The sequence below is a fragment of the Mixophyes fleayi genome, chromosome 6 (genome assembly GCF_038048845.1).
Source record: "Mixophyes fleayi isolate aMixFle1 chromosome 6, aMixFle1.hap1, whole genome shotgun sequence".
Taxonomy (NCBI): Eukaryota; Metazoa; Chordata; class Amphibia; order Anura; family Limnodynastidae; genus Mixophyes; species Mixophyes fleayi.
The window spans coordinates 207267217-207286294 of record NC_134407.1 but is presented as its reverse complement, the minus strand read 5'-3'; the positions used below and the strand labels follow the sequence as shown (position 1 = coordinate 207286294).

The 19078-nt window shown below is 37.7% G+C and overlaps 1 protein-coding gene across 1 annotated transcript in view; it reads right to left on the bottom strand.

Moving 5' to 3' along the window:
- LOC142095262 (uncharacterized) overlaps positions 1-19078 on the bottom strand; it is a 42067-nt gene that overhangs the window by 8791 nt on the left and 14198 nt on the right. The window contains exons 2-4 of the mRNA XM_075178195.1: positions 17348-17628; positions 15262-15372; positions 1427-1483 (exon numbers count right to left, since the gene is read on the bottom strand). Of these exons, the coding sequence (XP_075034296.1) occupies positions 1427-1483; positions 15262-15372; positions 17348-17620 (441 nt within the window). The 5' untranslated portion in view covers positions 17621-17628. The remainder of the gene's footprint in view (positions 1-1426; positions 1484-15261; positions 15373-17347; positions 17629-19078) is intronic.

Genomic DNA, 19078 nt, shown 5'->3' with positions numbered 1-19078 from the left:
GACACAGAGCAGCTTACTACACAGTTTTATTCTATGCATGTGATATAACTAGAGGCAGTGTAGCTCTATGGGCACACGCATTGGAGTCACTGGCAGGAAATGTATTTGTTAGGATGTCTTCTGAATGGCTTGTTAATAGAGCATGTAATGAACTTCATAAGGAGCAGTGGTGTCTGGAGGACCAACCCAGAAGAAGAATTGCCCATTATTAAGTGTGAGGGGGTGAGGATACAGCATGGTTGTAGTAAGCTGGGGTTACAAGTGTTGAAGGCAGATAAAGATGGGGGCTGGGATATGTGGGTGGTAAGGAATTTGGAAGAGGTGTTGTATTGTGATTTGAATACTGTAGGAGAATGGTGAGAAGATTGTAGATGTAGTGAGCAGAAATGTTGTAAGAGATTTGGTATACTGAGGTACATATATTTCTCTAAAAGGGAAATCAATAAGGGAATTTTTTTTTAAAATAGAAGTGTCTATCTTTAAGGTAGAGTGGGAAGTGCGTCATAGTTAACATCATCTGTTATATTTTTAATATTATCATCCATGACGCTGCCAACAGTAATTTTATGTGTAATTCTATAAAAGAAGAGGTAAACCCAGGAATGGGCGCTAATGTAGAGCCCAAAAAAGCAGCCTACGGTAAGCAGAGATATCCACAATACCCAGGTATCTATCTTTTTATGCTTCCAATTTTGATAAGGTATCTATCTATCTTTTTATGCTAGTAATTTTATGTGGATTGTCAAACAGCAATTACATTATTTCCAATTACCAAAATAATTTATTCTTTTTTTTTGGCATTTGTATAAATATATATTGCTGGCTACATATCATGACAACCTGTGCTCCCTTGGGTTATTAATTTTGAAAGAACCAACCTTTTGGAGCTCAGGCCGAGAGATGCATGAGGTCTATTAAAGCTGTTGGCATATCGGTGCATACACATTGCAGTTATCAGTTTCTAGACTTCACTAGATAAATGACAGCTTGAATCTCATTGGTTGCTCTGGGCAACACCTCCTCTTTTCCTTTTTAGAAGTTTTAGTAAATCTACCTCCAAGTGGAAGGGGTGAGATGATGTGAATTGCATCATGACATCCCTGCCACTCAATGTTTAATGTAGTGGGTTGGCTTGATTATGTGATTGTCCACTAACTTGATGAAGCAAATTGTGGCATCGAGCCCAGTTTACCTTTGTTCCCTAATTCACCTTCGCATCATATGAAAATGTGGTCGGAAAAGTAGGCAGGTATGCTCTAACGCTGTATGGTGCACATAACTTTTACACAGCTAAAAATAGTGATCACAGGCTACTACTATGTTGAACAAAACCTCTATATAAACAGGCATTTTTACAATGTATGACTTACAAATGACAGACCATAAACATTTTACCTCTGAGTTAATGTTTTGTCATCTAACTTACCAAGCAGATGTTGGGTTTACATTGAGCTCCAATTGTCAGACCTCCTGCAATTATATACTGCAAAAATAAAATACAGAATAAAAACATAATTAATATCAGGCATTATCATCGTTAAAGAAAGGAAAGCAAAAAAATGAGTAACTTTGCTCCTTGGCAAAACCATGTTTCATTGGAAGGGAGCTACATTTAAAATGTGGGGACAGATTTATAGTTGAAGTAGGGCTTGTCCTAGATCAACTTTATATTTCAGTGTAAAAATAAAAGCTATCAAGTATTTGTGTGCAACATAAAAAAAAACATCCAGTATTTATCTTATGTGCAAACTAATAAACTAATTTGCACCCCTTGCATTGTAACATAGCTTTGTCCAGGAAAAAACTTGAAATGAATCAGGACCATTGTCTATTTCAAACAGACCTAGGTGCCTGTAAACACTGTGACCATCCTGCACTATGGGACTTATAGAGATATTGCACATTTGCACAATAAATGTATCTAAGAAAGACTGCAAAATAAGTGTACATGTGTATGTATTGTTAAATGCATCCTAAGATGCAAACAACTAAAAAACAGTAGTACTTATGCTAGGCATACATCAGGTGTGCACGTGTGTTTAGTTACACCTAATGATAATGTAGAAATAAGGCTTGGCAGTGTTAGTAATATAAGCAAAAGTGATGTTAAAATATTTATACACAACATAAAAATGTACTGAAGTGTCATATACAAAGAAAGTGTACATTGTCTTGACAGTTATTAATAAAAAAAAGTCTAGTTTTCCTTACAACATGGAATTAAATACAAACAACTTCACATCTCTGTTTACGTCTTTAAAAATTAAATGGGAATATTCCATAGTAGTATTCCATATTTCCCTCAGTAATCCAAATGGAAAGGTCCAATAAGTAATGCAAATAGACACATGTGACTTGATATACTATAGCCAATATAATTATAATGAATTAAGCCATATCAGCTAGAGGTAAATATGCAAACAGCCAATAAAAAGTGGCTACATAATAATACTTATGGTCATTACCATCAGTGATATCTTTGCACCAGCCCTCCAATGGTATATCTCTCTACAAGAGATATACTATTGGGGATAATTGCACATCTAATTCTACTTAGCATGCACCTGCCCACACCTGCCTGCCCCAACTCCTTCACTCCAAGTGTAAGGGGATGTAATTTAATAATTATAAAAAAAACTAGAGTGTGGAGTTTGCACTGAATATCATATTCTTAATGCAGTTCAGGATGGAGCTATCATTGAATTGCACTTTGAACTGCTTCAGTTTAGAGGTAACAAGTGGTAATAAGGCAACAATTTCCTGTATACATTTTATGGCTAACAGTAGAAAAATGCTTATCCTAAAATAATCTGCAAGACAGAAACTTTGTTTACTGTAAAGGTTAATTACATAAATGTCTTGATTTGATAGATCGGGATCTATTTTAAATATTAGAAAGTCCTGGAATGTGATACATTGTAAATATCCAGGACATACACATATGATCTTGCTTCCTATATACTGAATAATGTTGTTAGTCTGAAAATATTCTTTATCATTATTTGTTTTGACTTGTGTACCTGTTTCCATTATGATGTTTATGTTCTCACCAAATTAAATGCAAAAGCTGTACTAAGTAGAATTTACTTGTAATACCAATGTAACCTAATATCAACACTATTTTCAGGCTACAAAAATGGTCTAAATTATTTATACTGGATTATTTAGTTGAAGGAGACAGCGTGTCAGTTTGTGTAGGATTTATCTCTAAGTTATATAACAAACACTTTGACATTTTCTTCTTAATATAAGCAGAGTTTTAAATGACCATAGATCTTTTTTTATGTTTTCTGACAATTGCCTGGTGTTAGAAGTGGGATGCAGAGAGAAGGGAGAACCAGTACATTGTATAGAGTCAAACTTGTGCACAAAAGTAATACTACAGATTTGCTGATGTGTTGATTGTGGTATGCAATGTATGAATTGAGGAGTCCCTGTATGATATGAGAAATGGTGACCAGCGGCCTGATTCATCAAGACATGTATCTGTCGATGTTGTGCATATCATCCGCAAAATCACTCTGCACATGCCCAGAGCCAAGAGATACGGCCATGAATGCAGCACTGTCAGCTACGTCTTCACACGCAAAGGACACTTACTACAGCCTACAATTTTGGGGAGTAAACTGGGTGAGGAAGGATTGTATTGGCGTAGTGAATTTACAGTAGGGGAGTGCCAAACTCAAGCGCACGCAGCCACGTCCGAATCAAGCACTGATAGTCTGAAAGTTACTTGTTTGTCTACCGTATCTTTTGCTCCAGCTAAAGTGCTAGTCTAATTCCTGATCAGTAGTGATGACAGTCTCGTATGCATGCTATAACATGTGTTTGCAATCACATGCAACTGATAAAATGTATTTTATGCTCAGTAGACATTATAATCATCCTAATAAATGTATTTAAAATATATCTATTTTTTAACTGTTTTATCATAAATGTCTATATTATTACCAAGTGTCATAAATACAATATTTTATTTTGTTTGCGTTCTTTTGTGAATTTATAATCCACATAGGTTTTGGACGTCTCCTGCAGGGTCTTCTGTAGTATAGCACAGCAGACCTGCCCCCTCCATTTCAAAAGCACTCGTATTTTGATATCCAAGCTTTGATGAATTTCCTGAATGTGATATTGTGATGTGCCTGTGTTCAATGAGGCAACAATGGACATTAATACCCATCTTAAGGTGTTTGCATCTAGAGGGAGGGTTTGAGTTCCACTGGAACTAGTCCAAGAAAGTTGGGTAGGGTCATTTAGGGTAGCAGAGGTATCCAGCCTGGAATATGTGGAGCACTTTCGAAATTAAATGTGTTGTCTGATGGAGCTCATCTGCTCAAGCCTCCAGGTGGCTCAAGACTGGCAGAGGCAGGGAACATAATAGGCACACCCAAGCTAGAGAGTTAGAAATGGAGCATTGGGTATTAGTAATGATTTATGCCCGCAAACAAAAATTGCAAGCCTCGTGGACTGAGTCCATCCACGTGGTACAGCACCATGGAGCTGCTGATAACACTGTGACTCTGGATAGCACTGGAAAGCAAATGTGAACATGGAGCAGAAGGTGGGGGTTATGACAGTTTGCTGCTCAACAATGGCCAATCCTGTGACAAAACTTTTACTAGACCTTTTAGCAGAGGCTAAGTGCTACATAGGAGTAGAAGCTGTACAGATAGGGGCCGTTACCCAGACCTGATAGATGGGAGGTGTTTTGGAACAGTGACCATCTTCAGTTAACCTAGGTGCACTCATCTAGTGGCCACCCATGTTGATACTGGGAAGGCTTGGCCAATTCTGCATTCTGGGTGAGCCCCAAAGTTTCAGTATGGTCAAAAAAGAGGTAAATTATATACCGGCATCATGAGTGTTTGCTCCTTCTCACAGCCCCTGGGCAGCAAGTGACGTGCTGGTTCCAAGAAGGACAGTACCTCACAGTTCTGTGTGGACTGCCACTGACTGAATGAGGTGACTGTGACTGATGCTCACCCTATAGATGATTTGCTCTACTGGCTAGTTTTCCACCATAGAGTTTATTAAGGAATTCTAGCACATACGAGGAGTGGTGCTGAGGCAGGTGTGTGGGGAGATCAGGAACATCCAGTGGCATACCTCTGACATAAAGATTGCCTATGCCAAAATCGAGAAGGAGTATGTTACTATACTATGGGTAATCCAGAAACTCCAACCATACCTGTCGGAGTGGTTACTGACCATGATCCACTCAGCTGAATACACAGAACTGCTGGAGACAATGGACATCTGCTAAGATGGAGTTTGGTTTTGCAATCTTAGTACTTTGTTATTTCCCCACAAAAGGGCACCATTATACTCAGTACCAAGTCCCCTAAAAGAGCTACCTTCAACTGGTCACAGTACAGTCCCAAGCATATTGGTGCCACACAGACTTTTAGTGCTGACCACTAGCACTTGTGGGACTTCATATACTAGCAGTCTGCCACACTTTACTGGAAGTACTACGTCTCTTTGGAGCATGATATTGCCCAAAAAGACTGTAAGTAGTTAAAATGTGAAGCGTCTTCAGAAACCCCATTATCAGGGTGATCAGGCTCAATTGTATGGACAAAATGAACCATATTATTTTATACTGAGCGCAACCAGACTTCCTCGAGACTAGCACTGCGGGGATGGCTGCTGCCTACATGTGGAAGAAGGGATGGTTGGTGCCAGTCCCTTCAATAAGTGGGTACCCATCCTGCCAGGACTAATTATCTAGCACCCTCCCCACTTCATGCTACACGACCATGAAAATCTAACCAGCCATAAAAGAAGGACTCTCCTCAGAATTGAGAGACTCTACTCGTACAGTACTGACTAGGAGTTATGGCTCCTGTTGGGTTGGTCAGAATGCAGTGAGGATACCTGGACGTGGCTGGATGACATCAGACTTGGTCACTGCCTTGTCAGCAGAAGAGTGAAGGACCCGAGACTCGACTCCTGGACTGATGATTATAGATGTCCACAAAATTAGTCTGCCTGATATAATGGAGTGTTGAACCACTTGGTACATTGTCTTAAAGTGCTATTGTCTCCTATCAGCATTGGTATATGGTTACAATACAAGTACATTTGTTTTTATCAAGATACTTGTCTAGGTGATTTTGTACCCTCTAGGGGCTCCTGAGATGCTTGAATGGTGTATGAGGCTGTCTTTGGGCACTTCTTACCAATCAGCATGGTAAAAGAGCTGGCAATAAAGTATTAAGTATTCTGACAGACTGCATCAATGCAATTTGCAGGATATTCCTTTTAAATGCAGGGAAAGACACCATCCATCCAGATAGTCAAATAAATGTTTTGGTTTTGGGGGCCTATCTGGGCTGGCTAATTTGGGCATGGGCTCTGCTAACTTCATTGAGCTCCATCTTCAATTGCAATGCCAGCTCATTTTCAATCCGAAAGCATATCAATGCTTGTGTGATATGAATTTAGTACATAAACTGCCTGGTATCTTGAGGAGAACACATCATATTGCGTCTGTAGGCAAAAATATGTAGTGTAGCGAGAGCACATTTGATCATACCCTTGGGCTACTACTTTTTAAAGTACTCATTAGAAGTTAATAGCATTTTTTCTATTTTCGCAGCATACAGGAGTGTGACATTTTGCTAGAATAGATGTAATGGGCCTGATTCTGAGTGAGATGGATGCCCGTGTACAAAATTCCTCTTTGCATTTTTTCGCATTGCACATGCTCAAAAAGTAAATTTTTGCTACTCCAGCTATTCAGACCTGCAACATTTTAGCATTTACAACTCCTTACTCCTGAAAAGGAGTGACCGGAAAGGGAGGGTTGTTGTAATATAGGCAATGTGCAGCAAGGATGTGTTCGAGCAATTGCATATGGATTCAGACTAGGACATAGTCAAAGGAATGGCTGAAAAAGGTTTTATTTGTGGAGGGGCAGGTGCAAGTAGAGGATGTTGATGATAATAAACACCGAAGGTAATCAGAGGCTGGCAAAAGTTTCGCAGATGCTTATTGAGGCTTTAGTGTTCCCTTAGCCATGAATTATAATTCACTGAGCATGTTGTAGCAAACATAAATAATTTTATTTTATTTAAATTTTTTTACACATTTTGGCAAGTTCTTCCTGCTATATTATCTTGATTATTTAAGTTTAAATGATTGCATTTCTAACATATAAAAGTTTTTTGTCAGGGGTGTGTCAAGAGGGCACATCTGCCAATCATTAAGACCTGGACACATCTTCAACTCTGAATACGCCCTACAAATGCATACACTTACAAATTCTGCAAGTCACGCTTTTGCTTGCATTCAACTCTGAATCAGACACAATGGGCCTGGTTCATCAATGCACGCATTCTGACCGCTACCTGCGTTTAGTATTATACGCACATATTTAGGCTTTGCGCAGTCAGGAATTCATCAAAGCACGGATCTCAAGATACGTGTGCCTTTGATATCGGGGGCAGGTTTGCTGTGCTCTACTACACAAGACACTGCAGGATACGTCCAATACCTATGTGGATAATACATTTGCAAAAGAATGCACAGGAAAAAAAAAATATTGCATTAAAGTCACCCGTTAATAATATAGGCATTAATGATAAAACAGTTAAAATAAAACGTTTTTTTTTATAATGGTGATATCTATCATGTGCTAGGCTTTAGAAAATAATATGTTATAACCTTAAAATAAATTAGCAGATATTTTACTCAGAATGAGAAAAGAAAAAGATTGAAGCCTTGAGAAATCTTACAACAAGATGTTCTCAGAGAACATGAACAACCCAAGGACGCACAGCTGAACGTTCTATGTAAAGTAACAACAAGACTGGTGGTAGAATGCCTGAGAAGATAAAAGCATAAATAAGAAAGATTTGTTTAAACTTACAAGTTGCAGAGTACGCATAATGTATAATTAGCTTGTTGTTTTCATGTTGTTTTCATAATCTACTGTCTTATAATTGGTTGTTAGGCTTCTATACCTCTAATATTCTACTATCTTATAATTGGTTGTTAAGCTTCTATACCTCTAATATTCTACTGTATAAATAAACACCCTGAAGTAAGCTCTGGTTGGAACAGAATCAGTATTACTCAGCATTCAATCATACAGGTGTTGAGTGTTTTTATTTTCATCAGTCGACTGAAAATCAATGAAGATCTGACTGACATTGAAGGTGATTGATAGAAGTATCTGTGAACCCCGATACCCCAACCTTTCTGGATGCTCATGTCCGGTATGCCCCAATATCTCCACACCTGACGCCAGACTCCACTGATGTCCAGAGAACTGCTGAACAATATTCCGTACGGTGAGTAAGAAAAAGTGTAGTGTATGCCTATCTACCTTCTTACTCTGTTCAGTATTTCTTTGTATGTCTAAGGAAAGTCAGTTGAGGTGATTAGAGGGTATTCCATGAACCCATTGTTCAGTCAGAGGAAATGATAATGAAATTACAAATGTATGGATACTGTAGATTATGATGGATGTAGACAATTTAAATTAGAAGATAATGAGGGATGTATGTAAAAATTGTACCTGCTGCATTATCGAAAGAAAATATTCAGGGTGTAAATGACCCAGTTTAGAGGGTGTTACAACTACAAATGTACATTATGGTTTTGTAAGTAATGAAAGAGAGCTATACTACACATTAGGCTGCCATTTAAATAGTTATTAGAGAAAAATTTAGGCCACGATTGGTCTCACATTATCACTTACTGACCCGAAATCATATGTCACCAGATTATAAACCTATATGCCCATACATTGACTTGAGAGAAAGGATTGGATCAGCCATAAGTGCCAGCCTTTTTATCTAAAGCCGATAAAACTCACATCTGGTGTTCCTAGGACAGACTAGGAGGTAAAGGATTAAAGACACTTGTAGTCTGTACAAAGGGGAAAATTGTATTACCTTATTCCGCTTACAGGATATTGTATCCTAGATACTGACAGTATTGTGACCAGTAACCCAGTAATGGAGGCACAAAACAGTAAGATGCCTATTATAGGCAAACCCATGGATATAATGAAGGAAAGAGAAGGTAGTAAAGCTCTTAAAGGGATTCAAAAAGTACTCAAGAGAGAAATATTTCCCCCAGAAGGGACATTAGACTTGGAGAAATGGTCTTGATTTTATTTGAAGAATAAAGAATGGATTAAAAGGCTTGGCTATGAAGATCAGGTCAATATGTGGATATGCTAAATGTATGAGAAGCTGAAAGATATAATGAATCAAGTAGGTTTTGTACTATAAATGTAAGTTTGATGCTGCGCAGCTGAAAGAGTGAAATGTACCCCCCCTTATTCTGTGTAAAATATTTTGGTGTGTTGAGATAAGAAGAAGGCTATGAGCAGTGGGGAAACTGCAAATCGCTCTCCCCTATCTGTCTAGTGGGAAGGAAATTTTGAAGAAGAATTCAGTTTTTGTTATATGACAATGTATGTAACATTGATAAAAAGGTTCTTCGAGTATGCTTCAATAATTCAAGAGAAAATGGGTCCAGAGGGGTGAGTGGCAATAATATATTGAAGCTGACTTGTATTTAGTTTAATGCTGGAACTTGTAGTTCCACAGCAGTAGGCTGGAAGATATCAATTAATTTTTCTTCCTGTATGTGAGTTTTGTGTCCGTCTTACTGTGAGGGAGATCCGTGTTTGTCAGTCTTGACCATTTTTAAAGATACATGTTTCAAGGTTGAAAAAGTTGTACATTTGTAAATGTAATGCCTGCATTGCTTAATTGTACGCTTTTGAAGAGATGAAAAATAAGATTTAAAATCTTTGGTCTATCCCTGTGTGTGTGTGTGTGTGTGTGTGTGTGTGTGTGTGTGTGTGTGTGTGTTACTGAATTTAGACTGTAAGCTCCAATGGGGCAGGGAGTGATGTGAGTGAGTTCTCTGTACAGTGCTGCAGAATTAGTGGCGCTATATAAATAAATGGTGATGATGATAATGATGATCCCTGCACGATTCAGTGGGCTGAAAACTGTAAATAATGTACAGATATTATCAGAAGAAAAAACTGACCTCCAGCTGGCTGGGATCCAACGAGCTGTTTCTGTAGTTGAACAAAATAATTTTGTCTGTGTATTTGAGGAAAAATAGCTTTCACTTTAAGTTAAAAGTGAAAGGTGGGAGTGAGCTTTTATATTCAGATATTACAAGCGGTTTTAATCTGTGTGAATATGGTGCTGATGAATGTTCTCAGAAAGCAGGGGGGTTTGTTATGCCCATAAAGAAATGTTACAAGATAAAATGCTGTCTGTGAGCAAGACTTGTTTAAGTGAATATATTTGTACTTTCGACACGGAAATCACAGAATCTGAAAATATGTGTAAATATTTGGTTGTGGGATATTTTGTTGAGAAAATGTTGAGTGATTTGCAGACACAATGCAAGGTTTTTAATGAGAATACTCTGATTTATGAAAGAAGCGGTGTTGCTTTCAAAATGGCTGAAAGCCTGGAACCTTTAAAGAGGGCTGTTTGTTACGGAATGTTTGTAAACCCGGAAAACACATCAGAGTCATTCAAGGGCGCTTTACTAGGTGTTGATGAGAAAGGAGTGGCTTTGAACACTTGTCCAGGTCACGTCACTTTGACATTCCCTGTTTGCGATATTAGGGACTGCCCCTTTGTGGAAATCATGTTTTGATAACATGGAACGCATAGTGTCACAGTAAAGCTACACAGATAAACACGTAAACAAGTGTATTATTAGCAGTTGTTCACTGCACAAAAATGTTTACTGGTTACCTGATATTGGTGTACTGATATTGACAAGCATGTTACATGCAACACACTGAGAGGGAAATGTGAAATAATGACAGTTAATGTAATCTCTAATGAATAAATGTTAATTACTATGCAAAAGATTTTTCTCTTTACAGAAGAAAGACCAGCTACAGAGAAAGACCCTTTCTGCTATCCATATTGAATTTATCCAACTTCCAATGAATAGAAGTTTGCAATATGTTTTGGTCCACAGCTTCAACAAACATAAGTAAAAACTAGTGAAGGATTTAAATAATGTAGACTCTGCTGAGTAATGACTACTGTGTTTTAGAAAAAAATATTCAACTTTATGGGCTATTCGCATAGTAAATGCATGAACTAGGTGATTTTTCTGTATGTCATAGAAGGTCAGAAGGTATGTGTTTAAAGAGAGAAGGAACAATGAACTAACATAGTTGAATATGAAATTATGTTTTGGTTTGTTTTTTGTTTTGTTTTTTAACCAAATTTTATATTAGATGGTTGGAAAGAAGGTAATGCAATGTAATGTCAAGTTATGGTAGATAACAAAAAGTTTTTATTTTTATCCTCATAATAGTTTTGAGTCAATCAATGTTGTAAACACATTCACTGCCCTTATTTACTGTACTGTAATTGTCATATACTGTAAATACTTCTTTGTATCTTAGGCATGGTAATGCATTGTTGGGAATTCAATGTTTGTACATAAATGAAAAAAGACTTAAGACTTCATGAGCTATTATCTGTGCTCCTGCATTAGCACTTCTGGATGATAGAAAGTCATTTACACTCTTCTCTGAGCAGAACCCAATGTTTAACCAATTTTGAGCTGAATTAACTTCAGCGCCTTCACTGGCTTTGCCAGATTATGACAAGCCTTTCACATTATTTTGTCATGAAGCCAGTACACATGCACAAGGGGTACTGACACATATACAGGGTAACAAACAGAGGTCACTTGCATATTACTCTACACAGTTAAGAGCAGTAGCTCCAACTGCTGTAGTGCTTGAAAAGAGTATAGATATTGTGCTAGTACAGCCAGTAACCCTAATGGTGCCACATGCAGTCACAGAAATTCTCAATCAAGCAAGGGCAAAACATTTGTCTGCCGCTAGACTAACTAAATATGAGGTAGCCTTTCTTAGTGCCTCACACGTAACAATTACCAGATGCACAGTTCTCAATCCAGCAACCCTGCAATATACAAACAAAAAACTTTTTTCTGATCATGATTGTATTGAACTCATGCAATTAGAGGCTTTGGGCCTAATAAACATACATAATACACCACTCCCTGATGCTAACATAGAACTATATGTAGATTGCTCACACTGCTACATAAACGGCACACCGTATACAGGTTGTGCTGTCACTATACAGACACACATATTGATTCAGCAATCACTCCCAAGCCATGTGTCAGCACAGGAAGCTGAGTTAAAAGCATTGACGTTGGCCTGTATATACACTAAAGGACAAAAAGTCAACATTTACACAGACTCAAGCTATGCCTGGTATAGCTTATGACTATGGCCCAATATGGAAAAGCAAAAACTTTATGGGGTCATCAAGAAGACCAATAAAACATGCAAACCACATAAGAGGATTGTTTACTGCCTTTTAGATGCCTGGCAAACTGTTAGTGATTAAGGTGAAAGCACTCACCAAGGAAACAACGCCTGAGGCAGAGTGAAATAGAGTGGTAGACCAAGCTGCTCGAGAAGCTGCTGTAACGCCAATCCCAGAAGAGAAAGTTGCTTACATGGTAGCCCCAGACCCCAAGCTTAACCACACCATACTCCAAGCTATGCAAAAGCAAGCAACAGAGAATGAGAAAAGAGCTTGGGCTAGACTAGGTACACTAGAAGTGCAAGGAAAATGGTGTAAAAATCAGCCAAAAGCACTTTACCCGATTATGGCCAATATAGTACATGGGAAAGTGTAACTGGGAAATGAGGCTATGGTAGCACTAACAAATAAATACAGGATAGCACTAGGGTTTCGTCCAAGCATCGAAGGCATTAGTGGCTGGTTACCTAATCTGTGCACAGAACAACCCGGGTAAGTCTGTCCCAACTTCACATAAAAGCACCCATCAGACACTGTATCCTTTTCAAGGGATTCAGATAGATTTTATTCAGCTTCCCAAATGCCCAGGGCATGAAAATGTACGTGTGTGTGTGTGTGTGTGTGTGTGTGTGTGTGTGTGTGTGTGTACCTTTTCAGTCGCTGGGTGGAGACGTGAGCATGCAGAAAAGCAAATGCAGAAAATAATGACTGAAACAGGCCTGCCATAAATCTCATGTTTACCTATGGCCCTGCACTCAGTAAGAAACACTCCTAGGGAAGACAAAGGTTTAGCACCATATGAGATTCTGTTTGGCACAGAACACAGAACAGGCTGTTATTTTCCACAGCAACTACGGCATGTACATGGTGATTTGTTAAACTATGTTGCTTAATTACAGAAACAACTAACTGAAATACTTTGTCAAGTGTTTTCTACCATTCCAAACCCTAATTTTGATACAGGTACCGACAGACTGCAACCTGGGGACTGGGTGGTCGTGAGAAAGTACGTCAGGAGAAGTCTTGAACCCAGATACAAGGGTCCTTATCAAGTCCTGTTGACGACTCCCATGGCAGTGAAAGTACAGGGAAAAAGACAACCTGTATTCACGCATCACACTGCAAAGTCTTCAAATCAGGGGAGTCTTGTTCTGATAAATAGATTCAGATACTAAGTCCGTTAAAAAAAACTTATGAGCAGAATGGGCAGACAATTGTGGGATGAAATTGAAAAATGGATTGTCACATCATTAGTGGGACATATTTGTTAATGGATCTTATTACATGAAGAAAGTAATGGATATCTTGATTCTTCCATTGTTACTAACCCTTCTTGCGTTAACTATAATGATTATGCGGAACTGTTACCTAACATGTAATGCAAGTAAAATTCTAAATAGATATCACTAAAGTATTCCCCTCTATACACCTGGATAAAACATAGGTAGAATAATATTTAATTCAGCACGTATCTCCTCGTATCTTTATCAGCATAACTCTTCTTTCCATATGTGGGGTCCTTAAGATACCATTTAGTGTAAAGGTAAGTGCTAAGTGTCTTCTGCTGATTATCACCATGACTGATAGGTAGAAATTAGAAGTAGATATTTAATCAAAAGAGGGGAGTGTAAGGGTAAATTTGTATGATTATTGATTTAATATCTATCATGTGCTAGGCTTTAGAAAATAATATGTTATAACCTTAAAACAAATTAGCAGATATTTCACTCAGAATGAGAAGAGAAAAAGATTGAAGCCTTGAGAATTTAACAACAAGATGTTCTCAGAGAACATGAACAACCCAAGGACGCACAGCTGAACGTTCTATGTAAAGTAACAACAAGACTGGTGGCAGAATGCTTGAGAAGATAAAAGCATAAATAAGAAAGATTTGATTAAACTTACAAGTTGCAGAGTATGCATAATGTATAATTAGCTTAATGTTTTCATAATCTACTGTCTTATAATTGGTCGTTAAGCTTCTATACCTCTAATATTCTATTGTATAAAGACCCTGAAGTAAGCTCTTCAACTGTAAATCAATGAAGATCTGACTGACATTGAAGGTGATTGATAGAAGTATCGGTGGACTCCGATACCCCAACAAAATACATTTTTGAGAATGTTGTTAATGTCTGCTAAGAATAAAATACATATTTACAGCTGCTCGTGATTGCAAACACATGTTGTAGCATGCATACAGGACTGTCAACACTACTGATCAGGACTTAGACTAGCTCTTTAGCTGGAGCAAGAGATACGGGAGAGACTTTGAGATGGCCATAGCTGAACTCGAATGTGGCTGCGTGTGTTTCAGTTTGGCATGTCCCTACTGTAAATTCACTACAGCAAAAAGCCCCTTCCCTGCCCAGTTCACTCCCTGAAATCGTAGGCTGTAGTAAGTGTCCTTTGCAGCAGACAGGGCTGCGTTAATGGCCATAATTCTGACTGTGCTTGTCCATTCAGGCTTTTATATACTGACCACCATGAAAAAAGCATATCTGTGGTTAGTATACTTTACCCAAAGGACCTTAACTAGAACAAGCTGTGTTCAGGGTTTGTCTGCAACAGTGCAGTGATCACAGACATATACACTTTGCTGAGAGCACAGAAATAGCCCATTAATAAAAACAATTATCTTTGATTGCTTATATTATTAATATGTCAGGTAACGTAGACTAAAATGTCTACTACATTATAAAGGCAATTAGTGATTAAAATCAGTGACTGGGAAGTGGGATGGATGTTTACATGAAGCAGCATGTACTGAGGGAGAACTGGCCTAACGTTCAAGGAAGGGGATAAACTGTAGAGTTCAATATGTTATTGGTATAGAAAGAGCTTCCTTAAAATGCGCCCAGCTGTGACAAGCAGAATACAAAAGTAAATAATTGATTCACAGATACATTACACATTCCAACATAACAATAATTTCTTTACTTACAAACACCGAGCCCCAGAAAGGGATACCACTTGAGATAGAAACAGTAAATAAGGTGAAAATCAGCCCAATAGCCAGACAAATCTGCAAGACTGCTGCAACAATTAGCACAATCTAAGGAAACAACAAAACAAAATATTAGTCAGATATAAAAATCAATTGCCTGAGCACAGACTTTTTGAGGTCCTAATACCTTTGGGGTAAAAAATTACCAGGTCTGTGTAATTATCAACTGGATCATTTTTAGTGGCATTTAAGACACTTAAGCTTTCACTAAAGTATTTTTTGTTTGCTCACAGAAAAGGTGTAAAGATCAAGATATTTGTGTATTGTTGACTTGCACCCCTCAGATCTAGAGAGTCCGCAAATGCAATAAGGGCACGCTGCGATATAACTAGTATGGATGCATCTCAGGAAACAAATTTAGGAGGCGTATCTCTTGTGGGTGCTGGAGGACTAGTGCGACTCTATGCAATGATGATGACCATCTAGCTGTGTTAGGGCCTAATGCCTTTCTGCACAAAGTCCCTACAGGTGCAGTTCTGAGTTTTACCCACTAGTGGCCGCTATATGGATTGTGTGTCCTCACTCAGCTGTTAAGTGTTTTGCTGATCACCAGACCATAAAGACTGACCTGTGGCAATCATTCCCTGCTGGTTCATTGTATGTGTTACAGCTCTGGAACTCTGTTTATGTTACAGCTCTGGATTTATTTATAATTACCTGGATTTTGGACTCTGACTTAACTCTGCATCTCTGGAGCCTGGCAAGTTTAAAAGACTTTTGTTTTCAATATTATTTCTGGACATTTAGTTTCTTGCCTTGCCATTCAGCCACTGAGATCCACCCCTGTCTGCATTCACAATAAATATTTAAGTTTACCATCATCACTGTTTCTGTGCAATTATATTGTGGAATTCACCTGAGAGCCATGACAAGCTGCTTCTGATTGGCTGATTACATACTGACCTCTCCAGCTGATACTACTTAATAGCATTGCTGCTATACTATATCAATTTATGCCATCTAATAGCAATGCTTAATTTACATTTACATTTTAAATACTGTAAGCAAAACAATTCCTGTCTGGATTTTAAAGGGATAAATAACAGATGTGGTGGTGTTTGTATGTATTTACATTTTATATGGAATAAGCACATTTTGCATTTATTAATATGTATTAATATCATATAGTAATTTATCAACCATCATCATCATCTATTTATATAGCACCACTGATTCTGCAGTGCTGTACAGAGAACCGATTCACATCAGTCCCTGCCCCATTGGAGCTTACAGTCTAAATCCCCTAACATACACACACAGACAGACAGAGAGATTAGGGTCAATTTTGATAGCAGCCAATTAGCCTACTAGTATAACATTTATTAATAACACAGTAAAACAATATTCTGTCTTGTGCTCTTAACATTTCATTATATTATGTACAAATAGGGTAATTGTAAGTATACTTGATACATGGCTTGTACTTGAATATGCTTGACATACGCCTCAGGTAAATATTACTGTTTTTGGGCTTGAGTCATCTTCAGATATGTAGAACACCACATACAGGCATAAGTACACATTTCTCCATACTTTTTTTTCTGTGTGCATTCTGGGCCTGATTCATTAAAGAAAGTAAGTAAAAAAATGAGTACGTTTTCTCCTGGACAAAACCATTGTACAATGCAAGGGGTGCAAATTAGTTTATTATTTTGCACATAAGTTAAATACTATCAGTTTCTTCATGTAGCACACACAAATTTGATAGCTTATTTGCACACTGAAATTTAAAGTTGATCTAGGACATGCCCTACCCCAACTACAAATCTGCTATCACATTTTAAATTTACCTCCCTCTCCAATACAGCATGGTTTTGCCAAGTTTCAAATTTACTTTTTTATTTTTTACTTTACTTTCCTTAATGGATCAGGCCCTCTGAGTGCAAATGTGCCCAACTCTAGATGAGCTCCATAATGCACATGCTGTTTCAGAAAAACTGTGTGCTCCATTTTCACATGAATACAAAAATTGGATGACTTGATTATAAAAATACATGTTTAATTTGCCTTTGCAGACACTTACCCCCAGAGCTTTAGGCTTGGCTTTCAGAAATGTTGTGTAAAAAGGGGATGATGAATCCACATTTTGTGGCGGGGCAGTTGCAAGTACCCATTGTGGTGTCACAGAAAGAACATTTGATGCTTTTGTTTCAGGAGAGATACTGTATGCAGGGGGTGGTTGGATGACATTCTGGACAGAGGTCATTAAGGGTGCATTCATATTGGGTACACCGGAGGAAGCATCATGCAGCAAAATCTCATAGTTAGGTGGTGCGTCTTCTCTAACAGCATTCATGATAGAAACTGAGACAGAAAACAAACAATAAATACAACTTTGTACATTAAACATCTGAGCAAACACAAATAAATTTGAATCTGGGTGTAAGTATGCTACACCTAAAAGTTACTTGTTGTATGTAGATTCACACAACAGACTGCATTATACACACAAACATCTGCAATATAAGGTCACATCAGAACACATTAAAAATATATATTATAAAATAAATGAACAATTCTTAGCAGTATATTCATTATAAAAATTTGGATTTCATTTAATAAAAACAAAAACATTAAGTACAGGAATAGAGATGCTTTTAATGTGTACTGTACATACAATGTTTTATTATAATCTGTCTTATTTGCATATACATGTTCTGTTGTAGATAATGACACGCATAGGTTTAGTTTTTAAAACAAAGTTATGCCATGTCAAGTCATCACCATCAGTCAGCACTTACACCTGCACTGTAGCTGGTGCAAGTTATACAGGTGAAACCAAGCGTACTTGCGAAAAAAATGAAGTAGTTAAATTGGCCGAATTTGTGTCAGAACGCCTTTTACATGCCTTTACTGTACCTACGATATTCTGACCTACGATGATCTACATTATTCTGCCCCTTCCTTCCCCATTCCGCCACTCAAGACATAGTCAGTCAGAAGTGTCATTTGCGTATTGACATGAATTGCATGCAATTGCGTTCAGTGGTGTAAGGTCTATTTCGGACCATGTGCAGAGCAATCTCATGCAAGATTTGGCATGCAAACAGACTTGCTTCTGAACATGAATCAGGTCCAGTATATATAGCAAACATCATGTTTCTTTGGAAATGCCTTCATATTGCACTTGTTCAACTTCTTGGTACAGACATGGGCACCAGTTTGGCCCCAAGTTATGCCAACCTTTATATGGGCCATTTTGATGATCAATTTATCTCGAATGATCCATTTGGGATGAAACTGGTACTCTAGGGGTGGTACATTGATGATTTTTACTTCATCTGGAATGGGAACTCTACTTCTATTTCTTCCTTTGTCACTTATATGATTTGCTACACTTAAAGTTTAAAATTCACCTGTATGCACAGTACTGCATTCATTATTTGATATTGCCAGATACATTAAAACTGGTATTAGAGGATTCAATTAAGGTGGTTTTACGTAAAGCGCAAAATCTAAAAGATAAACTCTCTCCAAGTTTTTTTTAACAGATATAAGATGAAGATGAAAAGTGTAAGTGACGATACACTTCTTTGGTGTGAATGTGCTACCTGTACATTTTGTTGAAATAAGAATAATTCTTTTTCATCATTTATGACAAAAGAGATCTTTTTGATTAAAGATTTCATTAGCTGCAATTCCACATATGTTGTATATGTTACTTATTGCAACTGTGGAGTACAGTATATTGGCTGGTCAACTAGAAGACAAAATACAAGGTTTCTTGAACATCACAGAAACATCCTAAATGCTA